Raw genomic sequence first — 15,076 nt, forward strand, 5'->3', positions numbered from 1 at the left:
GAACTCAGCGTGCCATGGGCTATCTGTATGCCAATTTTGAGCGAAATCATTACTCGAATTTGAATCCGAATACGAATACGACGCTAACTTTATGGACATTCAAGTTCCGGGCTTGTTTTATAAGGCCTGCTTAGTAAATTGGTTTTTATTGAATCGAAGCAAGATCAAATCGATTTCATTTTGTCCCGTACTACCGCTGCACTACCACTACCCTTAGGACAGATGGCGTTAGCTACCATGTGACACTCCTGGCATCAGGAATGAGCATTCAAATAGATGACGCTAAGTGTTTCAGGCCAGCAGGTGTGCACTCTGCGAAGTTCGGACGATGACACACATTTTCGGTTGAACACAGGTCGGCAATTACCTCAACATTTAGACCCGTGAACATGATTTTTTTCAACATTTGAGCAACATCCCGAAAAATGTGGGCTTTGGGAGGGAGCAGGAGACAGAAGTTCCGTCACTGTGCCGTTGTCGAATCTCCAGACCAGGTCTTTCACATTGAGCTTCTAACCCCTTTACTTACGCCTTTTCTTTCTTTTTCTCATCAATGGTTTATTTTATATTCAAAAATGATTTTTAAAGGCCGCGACATTTTGTGTCAGACAGCGGTTTTATTCATATGAGCATGTCTACATTTTAGTAGTCATGATCAAGTTATGATCATCCGTATAAGAAAGCCGTTTCATTTATATTTTCTCAACATTTTGTGGAATGATGGTCAGCAAATAAAAATTAAATTAAATTATGATCGTGATTGGAATCGAATGGAAGCCAAAATTATGAAAATGAGACGAAGCTTCCGAGAAACTCGTGTTAGTGTAATGGCAGCGCTGTAACTTCCTTTTGTAACCATGGCTCCTAAGGCTAAGGCAGGAGGTAAATATACACCTTTTTTTGGTCCTCTGACCGGTTTGTTTTCACAAAATTTTATTATTGACAGCTTCACCTCTGTTTATCTAATTTTCATCGAAACGGGAGGACGTATTTTCAACTGCAATTCGTACTTTTACAGGTTACGGTGGGCTAGGGATTGTCTGTGTTGCGCATGATCTGTATTTAAATAATTAATTCTACCTTTTTTTGCTATTATTGTAATACTGTTTATTCAATTGAATGCCTTCATTTGTATTTCTGTTCAAAACATGCAAAGTTAAGCTTAAGACCAGGCAAAGCAGAAAAGGCGTAGCTCAACGGTTTGGAGGTCCATGATCAGCAAACAATGTGAAAACTGGGCTAGCTCTTTAAGTTGGTTTTGCTTGTTTAGTTGATAGATAATTAAATGTTGCTACTTATGCTTTTATTAAGTAGGAATTACACATGGCATTCTTGGTGGTTTGGCATTATTACTTATAGATACCAAATTGTTTCAGGCAAGAAGAAGGTGGCCCCAGCCAAGAAGGCTGAGGCCCCAGCTGCTGAGGCTGCCCCCTCAGCCGAGGCACCCAAACCCGCTGAGCAGCCCAAGAAGTCTGCACCCCAGAAATCAGCGAACAAGAATGCCAAGAAGGGAGCAGTCAAGAAGGCTCTCTCTGCACAGAAGAGGGTAAGCAACAAACAGATTGTATAGTTATTATTGTTCTGGGTGTGTATTGCATTCTTAGAGTAATGTCTACTTAATTATTGTATTATTGATCCTGTATGTAAGTTATCTTAAGTCACCCTAAGTTGTTTTTTCATCAGTGTTGCAGTGTACAAGATTCTATTCCTTAAAAGTCTGGTAGAGTAGCTGGTATTTTGGTGTGTCCACATCATTTTTGCTCTTCTGCCTGTCTTTGAATGAAAGTATGGTTATATTAAAAGCTGGTTTATGGTTGGTGTCAACATAAGCTGGTTTCCATTCAGATGCTGATTTGGAGTAGGTACCTACTACGTACACATGTGGTTGTCTTTTGTAGTTTCACCTCTACACATTGTATTAAAACAATGCAAATATTCCAAAATTGCTTTCCTGACAAAAGGTCATTTCTTCTCTGCTCTTTTTCACCTTACACTTCATGAGGTACCAAGGTCTGCAGCTAATGCCATTCTACATTTACATTGCATCATGTCCTGCATGTAAGTTTCAGCTACATCTATTTAACCACTTTATTACACCATTACAGATTGTCAAGGGACCCAATGGCACCCGGGTGAGGAAGATCAGGACCTCCGTCAAGTGGAGGAAGCCCAAGACACTCAAGATGCCCAAGAACCCCAAGTACCCGCAGCGCTCTGTGCCCAGGAGGAACAGGTGAGCTAGTGATGGCAATGGGGATTAGGTCTGGCACTTGTTCAGTCTATGTTTTAAATCACACTCCCTTATTTTGGGTAATCTGGCAATTTGTCTGTCCTGTAGCTTATTTGTTAGGGCATGGGACTCCCGGCAGTGAGAGCCCAAGTTCGAGACGCTCCGGCGCTCGATATTTGAGACTCCTGACGGGGATGGTCTGTGGTTGGTGGGAGCAGCCGCAGCCATTTGAAGGCAGTTAGTGGGACAGGCCGTGTCCGGCTTTGAAGGGCACGTTAATCTTTGGTATCTAAATTCTCTCGTTACCCGGAATTGCGCGATCGGACGGTAGGGGTCGGGGTCTCCGGTCTACACAACAAGCTTTGCTTAGCGTGGGCTCCGGCTCTGTCAATCCTTCCATTCAAACATTAGAGCTAAATTTATTTTTAAAAAATTACATGGCGTGTTACTGGTTACAATTTACAACACATTATTGCAGTTATCCCTCTCACACCACATCACCGCACATCCACATCACCGCACATCCACATCACCGCACATCCACATCACCGCACATCCACATCACCGCACATCCGCATTGCATTGCAATTAATTTGCTTAAACGGACCGATTTCGCACTCGCAAAATATCAAACTGGTATTGGCTGTCTGGCTGAACGCAAAAATCTCAAGATTGGTGTGCACTGTGCAGGCAATTGGATGTGTCCCATATTCTCTTAGAGTCCCTTGGTTTGTTGGCAAGTAGCCTGGCTTATTTAGCTTAGAGTTACCACTTACATGACTATCCGAATGTTATTGTCGTGCTCAGAGACTTTCGGGTGACTTTCGGGCCTCTTGCTTACTAAGTCTGCTGCTTCATCCACTGTAAGGTGATGGGGAGTATCATGACATCGTTAGTTTTGCGGCACAGCAAATTTTAGTTGAAATTCATTCCTTTGAGCAGGGCAGGGCAATGTCTCGTGCTTCATTGACCCGATGGACACTCTTCAAGCCCGCTCGTGCTCTTTTGTAACACCAACCCCTGTTGTGGCTTAGCTCCACGGGTATGTCGCACAGAGTGAGCTTGGACGGTCGTATTTTGGTCCATGAGGGGCACAATCTGACTATTGCAGTCGTACTTTGGCTCAATGATTGGTCCGATGTTAGTACCCGTCATTGATTTCATTGGCTTAATTACGGAGCGAGCGAAGCGAGCGGAGTCTCATGCTGAATTAAGGGAAAATCCTGAGTATGAGCGGCCGGCCGGCCGGCCGTGGGGACGCTCTTCAAAAGCTAATATCTTAGGAACGGGACATCCGATTGACAAGCGGTCTTCTTTACTGAATGTCACTTGGACGTAAAAGTTCTGTGGTGTGATGGCCACCATGCGTTCTTGCCAACCACCGCACGTGGCGCGTGGTAAAGTTGGACATTTTTTAAGAACCCCCAAAATTGCAACCTCAATAACGGCGCAACGGTTGGGCCGATTGAATTGAAACTCGGTACACAGTTAGATCTCCATCAGATAATTCATCTGCATGTGTTAAGGTTGGGGTGCTACAGCACGTGCGCACGTGCAGGGGGCGCTCCCAGATCTCGAGAACGGCTGGGCCGATTGCGCTCAAATTTGGTACATGGTTAGGGACCGGTTAGTAGGGTGCCGTGCGAAAGTCAGTTTGGACCCCGCTTGCACGTGCGCACGTGCAGTGTGCCGCTTCCAGATCTCGAGAACGGCTAGGCCGATTGCGCTGAAATTTGGCACATCGCTAAAGACCGGTTAGTAGGGTGCAGTGCACAAGTTAGTTGGAGGTACCCCCTCGCAATTTCGCACGTGCAAGGCCCATCCTCTCGCTCGCTCCGTTGGTCGCCCCAAAAGGCGTTTTACTGGTGTGTTACAGACAGAGTTGTGATTCGAGTCAGGGTTATTCCGCTTTGTCGAGCAACCCCTCGTGACCTGGCAGGATGCCAAGAGCGTTCCGAGCGCTGGCGTGTGGAGATGCTAGATTTCCAATATGGGAACACGCACCCTTTCAGTCCCGTCCGTAGGAAATGTCGCATCTCCAGTGACCCGACCTTTCCCTTCCTTATAAGGCATGTGGGGCTACCCGACAAAGCGGAGTAACCCTGACTCGAATTACAAGTCTGGTTACAGATGATGTATTTGTTAGTTTGTTTTATGGCCAATGGTTTTACATCGGATAAGTGGTCAAATAAAGTACAGTCCACAGCAGAAGTAATGTGGGGTTTCAGTCATGGGTATGTTCTGCTTCTGAAGCTTAGGAATGATTAGCCAGACTACAATGAAACTTTGAATGTAGCTTATATGTATCGTCACCCTTGCAGCTGCAATTTTAGCTATTTACATCTTTTTTTCGATCACTCCGCATTAAACAATCGCCAGTCAAAGCCAATCGTTGAGATTGGTAAAACCCTACATTACTTTAGCGGTGGGCTGTACCTAGAGATTATTTGACCTTATGTCAATGTTTTTTTCTTAATTTTAACCGAAGTTTTGTATGAGGAAAGAGATTTTCTATGGCATCTATGGCAGTATCTATTTACTGCATCTTAGCCGTTAACCTTCCAGGCGGTGGGGGGGGACATTTTTTTGCCCCCCCCCCTTTAGTTTCTTCGATATATCTCGAGAACCGCTGCGCCGATCGTCACTAAACTTTCAGTACCCTCCCGGGAGTAGCTAGCGCACATGGTGACCAAAAATTTTTCCAAAGGCTATGATAGGTTGGCCGCTAATGACGTCAGAGTGACGTCATTTTTTGCCATTTTCGACCCAAAAAAAGGTTTCGCGGGAAGAGCTGTCAGGCCTACAGCTTTAGAGATACAGAAAAATGTTCCAGACATAAAAGGTGTGGAATCAAGAGGGCTACAAAACTGATATTTCGGTTTTTCGAATTTTTTGGATTTTGACCCCCAAAAATCAAAAAATAGATTTTTTGAATATAATAGCCGAAAAATCCAAAAAGTTTTTTGAATTTCGAAAAAACGGAATATATGTGATAGTCCCTACCGCCTTCTATCTACATACCAAATTTGAGATCAATACCTCATTTTTTGGCCAGGTTATAGCGAAAAAACTGTTCAAAATTGATGACGTCAAATTTTCAAACTCAATTTTTAGCAATTCTAGACCTCGTAGCGCAAAACAAAGACCACCATTAGACTCCCCGTGACGAGCTGCATCGAATCGATACCCATTTTATGCAAAAATGTCAACTTTGAAATTTGACTTTTTTTTACCTGACCTTGACCTGACCTCCACCAGAAAGTGACCTAAACCGTACCTGATGGTCTTATAACCAATACCATTGAGTTGGAAATGAAAAACTGGCCATAAAACATGCATCGCACAACCTTAGTAAAGTTGGGTTCATGTGGTGACCTTTGGTGACCTGACCTGTGACCTGACCTGGTATGACCAGTGACCTCTAATAGCAACATATGTACTAGACAACTGACGCCTTATCGCTGATTTTCGAAAAATGCGTTTTACTCGGTGTTATAGCGCTTTCCTTAGAAGCCCCGTGAACGGTGAAACATTTAATCTTTGACCTGACCTGTGACGTCATTGGTGACCCCGAGGTCAATGAAATTTGGTTTCCTTCGACAAATTTGACGGCTATCGAACGCCGTTTGAGTTTTCCGGATCCGTCCAGTAGTTTCGGAAATACGAGGGGGGGCAAAAAAAATGCCCCCCCCCGCGCGGAAGGTGGCTGGGAGGCCCACCGCCTGCCGGGTTAATGCTATTTTACGATTTTCTTTCTTTTTTCCCACAAACGTACCGTAAAATGGGGTGTTAAGGGACAGTGGGGTGATACGGGACAGTTGCGTGGGAAAAACTTTGAGTCATATTAAGTTCCTAATTTGAGAAGGTTAAATAAAAACTTGAGTGTGGTAGTTGACACTGTTTTGTTCTTGACTATAGGACAAAATGGCATGGTTTTTCATGCAAGTGATTTGGTTAAAAAATGGTTTTGAAATCATGCTACATTTTCACAAAATTGAGACATCTCCAAAACTCTGTGTGTACCACATAAACTAGTAGGTGTACAGGTAAAATGAATGCATAGGTGTATTGTCACATGTATTGCACATGTTTCCTGAAAAACTTAAACAAATCCACCCATTCATTCATCATCCTCTTCCTCTTTTCTGGACACATGCATATTTTGAGGTGGATGTGGGGTGCTAAGGGACAGGGAAGAAAAAATAGAAAATAATATCTAAATATAATTTCATGAAGTTTTCTTTCAGTAGGCATGGAAAACAACAAATTCCACATAAAATGCTGGCAAGTTCATGCTTTCATCTCTAACACATCTTAAGTTATCCCGCGAGTTGCTGGGGGGGGGCGTTAAACGCCCCCACTTTTTTCGCCGGGCCATAGCATAAAAACGGCGCGCCGCAGGCGCGCCAAATTTTGGGTACCTGTAGGGAATTGATTGAAGTTTATTGTGACAAAGTTTTAAAAAAATCGGTCGGAAAATTTTTGAGATATCGAGGTTTTAGTGACGTCATGATTTCTGAGTTTTCGACCAAAAACGGCATATGTTCAAAAAATCATATAAAATCACAGAATAGACATACAGACATGCCGTAAACGCTATTAGACTGCCAATACCATGATCAATCAAATGGCTATCTTCGATTATTGATTATCGCTCCGCATTTTCCATAATCTTGAACTGAATCTTGGCAATTTTTCGTGACTACTTCACGACCATGATACATGCATTTCTTAAATTGAACTTTTTGAGCCAAACACGTACACATATGATAAAATGAATGTCACCATCGTGTTCTACGCCCCAAATTACCTATAAAACATGTGTCACAGGCTGCGAATATCAGTTTTGATTTTCGGGGATATGTGCCTACCCGGTTGACCTGACCTTGACCCTGACCTATGCTTGACTGACCCCTACATGGAGCTGACACTCTTGTAGGCCTTATATGATGGATTGTGCACCGTTTGGACAGAGTTTATGACGAGAGGCGCCCATTGCGAAGTCCTGAAGTCCATGCTACTGAAAGCCCGATTTCAGGTGTTTGACCTGACCTTGACCCGACCTGTGACCTCAAAACTCAACTTTAAAGTACTCATCTGAAGCGTCTCGTCGCGCTCTTTCGTTTGCCGCGTTTCGCTGCGCCTATTGGTTCTCGAGTTATCGGCTGGGGGCGTTTAACGCCCCCCCCCCCCCCCAGCAAACGGTGGGTGGCGAAATACCCCAGCAACTGCCGGGTTATATAACAAAACACCTCAAAACTCCCTTAACACTCTCTTTTACAATGATGGGTCAATGAAAGACTGATGTAGGTAAATGTGATGTCATCATAAAAAGGCCAAAACAAAGAGGGCAACATAATGACAAGTGACTAGCTTCAAAATAGGTTTTTGTTGATGACATAGTACTTTTTGGTTCTGTTTACCTTATAATTAGCACATTTTCCAGAAGCGTAAACTGCATTACATGTAATTGGCTAAAAAGGCCATTAGTGGTGAATGAACCTGACTTGTTTTGTGACAGAATATGCAAAACATCTCAATAAATAAATTGTGTGCCCTTTCACACCCCAATTGTGGGCATTTGATGACCATTTCTTGGAATAATATAGGTGTCCCTTAGCACCCCACATTAGGGTGGTAAGGGACAGTGATGAAAAATAATAAAAAATAATATACATGTATATATTTTTTAAACTTTAATGTAGCAGGCATGTAAAGCACCAAATTCCACATAAAATGCTGACAAGTTGATGCTTCTATCTCCAACCCTTCTTGAGTTATATAGCAAAACACCTCAAAACTGTCCCTTAACACCCCATTTTACGGTATCTGTTTGTAGTGGATGGTGTACTATAGCACCCATTTTTGTGCATGCATTCTCCGCCCGTTCGAGCTCGGTCCCCGACACCACTGTCGCGTATCCCCGTGCCTTGTTAGCTACAAATGTCTGTTACACACTGACCTCCGCTCCCGGCAGGATGGACGCCCACGCCGTCATCAAGCACCCGATGACCACCGAGGCGTCGATGAAGAAGATCGAGGACAACAACACGCTCGTGTTCCTCACCCACCTGCGCGCCACCAAGCGGCAGATCCGGTCGGCCGTCAAGAAGCTGTACTCGATCGAAGTGGCCAAGGTGAACACCCTGATCCGGCCCGATGGACAGAAGAAGGCCTACGTCCGTCTGGCCTCCGACTATGACGCGCTCGATGTGGCCAACAAGATCGGTATCATATAAACGGCGCACGCGAATACACGGACGGTCGCGACCAGGTGTGTTTGGGTGACGGGTGGGGGAGTGGGTGGGAACGAGGCTGCTCTGGTCTGGGAGTGGGTGTTCTGCGAGTGCTGGCCAGACAGGGGAAATGAGCCCTGGTAGGTTGTGCCGATTCCAACCGTCCGCTTAGCATAACACAGCACATTGGTTGATCACCGCAGGCGGATTCAATGACAGGGAAGTCGGTCGAGGAAGCGAATGAGCGAATAACGAATTGCAGCTTGAACATATTCCACTAGACCGCCAGCAACCGCCACGGCCTGGCCCTGACACTCATGGCCACAATCAGGATCAGCGAAGTTTTTCAAGTTACTGACTGCTGTACTTAATGGTACGGTCAGTCAACGCACCTAATTTTGTTGTTATTACGAGCGAGCGAGCGCAGCGAGCGAAGCGAAGTCTTTTCAATATAACGGAAAAATCTCAGTATGAGCGGCCCGGCCTGTAACGCTTTTGAGAGGCTTATATCTCAGCAACCGCTGGACCGAACGGCCTGCGGTCTTTTTTGCTGGGTAGCCCCATCCCTTCTACCCCGTAATTGACTACTTTTGATACATCTCAGTGACCGCCGTGGCACGTGCCACGTGAAAAGTCAAGGGTGTTCAAGCAGTTTTGCAAAAGTAATTATTTTGAGAGGCCCATATCTCAGCAGCGGCTTGAGCGATTGTCTTACGGTCATTTTTATAGGGTTGCTGCATCCCTTCTACCAAAGGTCGGATACTCTTCATCTATGTGAGTGACCCCCACTGCACGTGCAAAATACAACAATAAGAGGTGCCAAATTTGTTCCCATTTCAGTAACTCGGTAATTACTGGGGCGATTTCGCTGAAACTTGGCATACAGGTAGGCACCCACCAGGCAATGCATTCCCATGTGTTACGGTTAGGGTGCTACTGCACGTGCGCACGTGCAGGGGGCGTTTCCAGATCTCGAGAACGGCTGGGCCGATTGCGCTCAAATTTGGTACACGGTTGGGGACCGGTTAGTAGGGTGCCGTGCAAAAGTCATTTTGGACCCCGTTTGCACGTGCGCACGTGCAGAATGCCGCTTCCAGATCTCAGGAACGGCTGGGCCGATTGCGTTCAAATTTGGTACACCGCTAGCGACCGGTTAGAAGGGTGCTTTGCACAAGCCCGTTGGAAGTACCCTCTCGCCCTTCTGCACGTGCAGGGCTCACTATCTCGCTCGCTCGTTCTTCGCCCAAAAGGCGTTTTACTGGTTTTATTTGTGCTATTGCTGAGCTGAGCCGTTAAGAGCATGTTTGATCGTGTTCGAAACCGCTTCTTTTTCAAGATGACCAATAGGAAAATTTACATAGCGATTACTCGAAAACACATCCACGTTATGATCTCAGCATGAAACATTTCCTTGTTTCAACGATAACAATATGGGATAATTGGTTCTGGAACTTCCAATAGTAGAGACGATGTAGCAAAGCTATAATTTTTTTTATAGTAGAGTTATTTACATCTTCACCACCATTCATATCACTTAGCAGCATACTCACCATCCATGAGTGTGAACTAAATAGGTACAAGAGCTTCGGCTTACGTCAGCATAAACATCGAACATCGTTATCCACAATCTATAATATTCATAAAACAATAAGAAACTCGTCAATGCCAACAGTGGCCACGCCTACCTACCATGTTACTGGGGGTAGCGTTGGTGAGGCCTAACTATTGCCATAACCTCTGAAATACGTGAAAACACAGCTGTCCCTAATCATCACCGCCTCCTGAGTCGCCACCGAAGGAGCCGCCATTGGAATGGTCAAAGCTGAAACTGCTCCGTCGGCTACCGCTGGACCTGCTAAAGTTGTGGCGGCTAGAGCCGCTGAACCCACCCCCGCTGCGTCCTCCCCCGCCGCTGGCTGTCCCTCCTGTAGCTCCGGTGTGGCCTCCGTGTCCTGTGTCATGGTCTCCGCTACGACCTCCCCCATGCCCACCGCTATCGTGACCTCCGGCCGCGTCCTGACCTCCGTGTCCACTGCCCTGACCTCCCGTGTCGCCGTTCTGGCCCTCCCCTGCGTCTCCATCCTCCTCGTCACTGCTGTGCCCATCTCCTCCACCGCCTCCCCCTCCCCCTCCACCTCCCTCTCCACCTCCCTCTCCCTCCCCTTCTCCCTCTCCGCTCGGCACACCTCCGCCGTTTGAGTCTCCGCTCCCGTTTCCGTCGTTTTCGTCTTCGTCTTCCGAGGCGCACCAGTCACACTCGATCGAGCACTGGCAGCCGCAGCAGCACCAGCGCTTCCACCACGGGTCGCGGTTCCTCCGGCGCCGCTGCTTGTTTTTAGCGCCGGCAGAGACACCTGGCGAGTGACGAGGCAAGCTGGAGGGCCGGCTGCTGACGACAGGCGGCGATGTACCGGCTGCTTCGTGATTCGTGCTGCTAACCATCGTACCTGGAGGTGAAAGAGTCTGTGAGTGGAGGGCCTGTGCCCGGCTTTGATGGTCATGCTCGACTTGGGCGCCAAAGCTCTTCCGAATACCCAATTACCCGGAATATTCCAATCAAGCTGTAGGAGTCCGGGCCTGCGCTTTAAGCCCTGGTTTTCGCTAGCTCTGGCTTCCACTTGACTCAGCTTTGGTCTGGGATGTTGCAACCTGTGCGAGAAGTACCGAGACCCTGTATTGCCCAACAACTATCGCTCGTTGGAACAAGGACATGGGCTGAGCTTGACCCGCTGTGAATGACATGAGTATTGAGTAAGCCATTGAGCAATGAGAATGGGATTATTACCTTCCCCAGATTCAAAGACAGTGGACACTATAATTGCGTGTTTTAAATTAATTGCAGCCGATACAGAATACAAAATCCAGTTCAAGCTGGATACGAAAATCTGACAACTACCATCCATAATCTAACTCATCGTCTCAAGCATTCCGAAAAACCGACGCAAAAATAGGGATCCCATTTAAACAGTTTTTCACCGATCAAAAGCTTCAGTCACGTGAAAGGACCGTCGAAGTTATGCGACGATGCATGGACGGTGGAGCGGAGCTCAGCCCTCAGGGTAGGACAATAAAGGAAGTGGGAACCTTTTCTCACCTGGCTTACTGCCCTGCAGCGGACGAAGCCACTGAGCAAGTCAACCTGCAGCCAAAGTCCCTCGCCGGTCCTTTTCCCGTGAAAGACCGTAGCTCTTGGTTTCTTCAGCTTTGGACTGCTTTCCCTGTAACTGTTGCAACTTCACTTCCTTCCGGCTCCTTCAGCTGGAGATAGTTTCTTCTCTGTTCCTCCAAAGGCAAACAGAAATCCTCTCTTCGTCCTGCTTCAGCTGGGGCGAGTCTTCCTGGCTCCTCCGACCGCCTTTTTTAATTGAACTCCCAGGAATGTCACCTCCGACCTCCCCCGTATCGTCCCATCCCCCAACCCTCTCTTTCCGAATTCACCGGAGCTCCGTACGCCGTGCCGCTCGAGCCCCCACTGCTCAGCTCCCTAACCGGCGCGGTGTACGCACGGCAGCGATATATCGACAGTGCAAAGTACATGCCTGCATGACTTAGTGACCCGTATCGGTGCTCGGCTTATCGTGCGGTTGCGCCAGATCGGTGCTTCGGAGCCCCTCTCACCATCTCCAGTCGTCACCGGTCACAGTGGTGAATGGAGAAAATCGTTTTTTTTATACTTTACTGGAACTAAACAACAAACAAAAACAATTCCATTTATAGCTCGCCAGGTTTAAGGAAAAGTGATATGCTTATGACAAGCAATACTTAAATGCAATAGCCATATCATGAAGTTTGTGCCTAATATTCATATACCAGCAACCCGGTCTCTTCGGTACGTAAGGTGTGGCTTGCATGTCCGGAATGATGTGTCAGGCAGCACGCGTTCACTGTATGGGCAGCACAGGTGCTGCTTTGAAGACGCACCCTGAGAACACGGTGAAGCTTTGTGATAGGACTGAGTGTATCTTACGGCAGTGCTTGGAGTTCGGAGCACTTGCAACATGGTTGCCTGTTGAACTGTTCTATTAGCGCCATAGTTTGGTGTCCACGAAATTGCATGTCTGTATAGCTAGATTTACCCACCAGACCACCAATGCACATATGAAGCAATTTTGACGAACAAGCCTCTAGTGTGAGCAGCGCTAAGTATGTCATGCACTAATTCAGCGAAAGGGCTGCTGCTTTGTCGCCAATCCCGTTGCATCCACAAGGGTGAGTTTGCTATGCCGTGGCTGTCAGTGCATACCGCGACTTCGTAGCGACCGGCCCGATTAGGGGCGCGTAGCAAATCGTAACAGACTGACGACAGTAAGCAGTAGCGGCGGAACACCTTCAATTAAGGTGGGGGGGGGGGAGCGGACACTGCCGACTTTTGGTCCCATTCTTTCCGTGCAACGCCCATAGGGCTGATGTTAAAATGCCAAAATCAAAGGGGGGTACGGTGCCCGGTGCCCTCCCCGTTCCGCCGCCTATGACAGTAAGACATTCTCGGAAGTCGGAAGACCCACTTCCGATCTTCTGAGGTCGATGTCCATAAAGTTAGCGTCGTATTCGTATTCGGATTCAAATTCGAGTAATGATTTCGCTCGAAATTGGCATACAGATAGCCCATGGCACGCTGAGTTCGAAAATGGTGACCTTTTTTTCCTAGGTCAAACCGTTTGACCTTGAGAGGTCAAAATACTGCGTACCCTGTAGAATCTTTGTTTATGGTCCGATTTGAAAAATTCGACCACCAGTGTGTTCGTCTCATCGAGACGCAGTAGCACATTCAAAAAAATCCGAGGTCAAGGTCATAGGTCAAGGTCAAGGTCACTTTAAACGTTAATTTTAGTCCCCGTACCCTATAAAATCTTCATTTTTGGAGCTATCGGAAAATTTCGGCCACCACTGTGTTCGTCTCATCGAGAAGCAGTAGCACATTCGAAAAAATCCGAGGTCAAGGTCATAGGTCAAGGTCAAGGTCACTTTAAACGTTAATTTTAGTCCCCGTACCCTATAAAATCTTCATTTTTGGAGCTATCGGAAAATTTCGGCCACCACTGTATTCGTCTCATCGAGAAGCAGTAGCACATTCGAAAAAAAAATCCGAGGTCAAGGTCATAGGACAAGGTCAAGGTCACTTTAAACGTTAATTTTAGTCCCCGTACCCTATAAAATCTTCATTTTTGGAGTTATCGGAAAATTTCGGCCACCACTGTGTTCGTCTCATCGAGAAGCAGTAGCACATTCAAAAAAATCCGAGGTCAAGGTCATAGGTCAAGGTCAAGGTCAAGGTCACTTTAAACGTTAATTTTAGTCCCCGTACCCTATAAAATCTTCATTTTTGGAGCTATCGGAAAATTTCGGCCACCACTGTGTTCGTCTCATCGAGAAGCAGTAGCACATTCGAAGAAATCCGAGGTCAAGGTCATAGGTCAAGGTCAAGGTCACTTTAAACGTTAATTTTAGTCCCCGTACCCTATAAAATCTTCATTTTTGGAGCTATCGGAAAATTTAGGCCACCACTGTGTTCGTCTCATCGAGAAGCAGTAGCACATTCAAAAAAATCCGAGGTCAAGGTCATAGGTCAAGGTCAAGGTCACTTTAAACGTTCAAATTCGGATTCAAATTCGAGTAATGATTTCGCTCAAAATTGGCATACAGATAGCCCATGGCACGCTGAGTTCGAAAATGGTGACCTTCTTTTCCTAGGTCAAACCGTTTGACCTTGAGAGGTCAAAACACTGCGTACCCTGTAGAATCTTTGTTTATGGTCCGATTTGAAAAATTCGGCCACCAGTGTGTTCGTCTCATCGAGAAGCAGTAGCACATTTAAAAAAATCCGAGGTCAAGGTCATAGGTCAAGGTCAAGGTCACTTTAAAAATCGCCGTACCCTATAAAATCTTCATTTTTGGAGCTATCGGAAAATTTCGGCCACCACTGTGTTCCTCTCATCGAGAAGCAGTAGCACATTCAAAAAAATCCGAGGTCAAGGTCATAGGTCAAGGTCAATGTCACTTTAAACGTTAATTTTAGTCCCCGTACCCTATAAAATCTTCATTTTTGGAGCTATCGGAAAATTTCGGCCACCACTGTGTTCGTCTCATCGAGAAGCAGTAGCACATTGGAAAAAAAATCCGAGGTCAAGGTCATAGGTCAAGGTCAAGGTCACTTTAAACGTTAATTTTAGTCCCCGTACCCTATAAAATCTTCATTTTTGGAGCTATCGGAAAATTTCGGCCACCACTGTGTTCGTCTCATCGAGAAGCAGTAGCACATTTGAAAAAATCCGAGGTCAAGGTCATAGGTCAAGGTCAAGGTCACTTTAAACATTAATTTTAGTCCCCGTACCCTATAAAATCTTCATTTTTGGAGCTATCGGAAAATTTCGGCCACCACTGTGTTCGTCTCATCAAGAAGCAGTAGCACATTCAAAAAAATCCGAGGTCAAGGTCATAGATCAAGGTCAAGGTCACTTTAAACGTTAATTTTAGTCCCCGTACCCTATAAAATCTTCATTTCTGAAGCTATCGGAAAATTTCGGCCACCACTGTGTTCGTCTCATCGAGAAGCAGTAGCACATTCAAAAAAATCCGAGGTCAAGGTCATAGGTCAAGGTCAAGGTCA

The 15,076-nt window shown here is 46.2% G+C and overlaps 1 protein-coding gene and 1 long non-coding RNA gene across 2 annotated transcripts; one reads left to right on the plus strand and one right to left on the minus strand.

Annotated features, from left to right (window-relative positions):
• Positions 1-577: 577 nt before the first annotated feature.
• LOC122378462 (60S ribosomal protein L23a-like) lies at positions 578-8,503 on the plus strand. The gene is made up of 4 exons (XM_043359556.1): positions 578-882; positions 1,377-1,549; positions 2,109-2,236; positions 8,211-8,503. The coding sequence occupies exons 1-4, from the start codon at positions 858-860 to the stop codon at positions 8,470-8,472; spliced, it is 588 nt and encodes a 195-aa protein (XP_043215491.1). The 5' UTR covers positions 578-857; the 3' UTR covers positions 8,473-8,503.
• Positions 8,504-10,082: 1,579 nt separating this feature from the next.
• LOC122378465 lies at positions 10,083-11,963 on the minus strand. The gene is made up of 2 exons (XR_006256025.1): positions 11,564-11,963; positions 10,083-10,916 (listed from the first exon to the last, which is right to left on the minus strand). It is a non-coding gene; the product is annotated as an uncharacterized LOC122378465 (long non-coding RNA).
• Between the last annotated feature and the right edge of the window lie 3,113 nt (positions 11,964-15,076).

The sequence above is a fragment of the Amphibalanus amphitrite genome, unplaced genomic scaffold (genome assembly GCF_019059575.1).
Source record: "Amphibalanus amphitrite isolate SeventyFive unplaced genomic scaffold, NRLGWU_Aamphi_draft 000059F_arrow, whole genome shotgun sequence".
NCBI classification, from domain to species: Eukaryota; Metazoa; Arthropoda; class Thecostraca; order Balanomorpha; family Balanidae; genus Amphibalanus; species Amphibalanus amphitrite.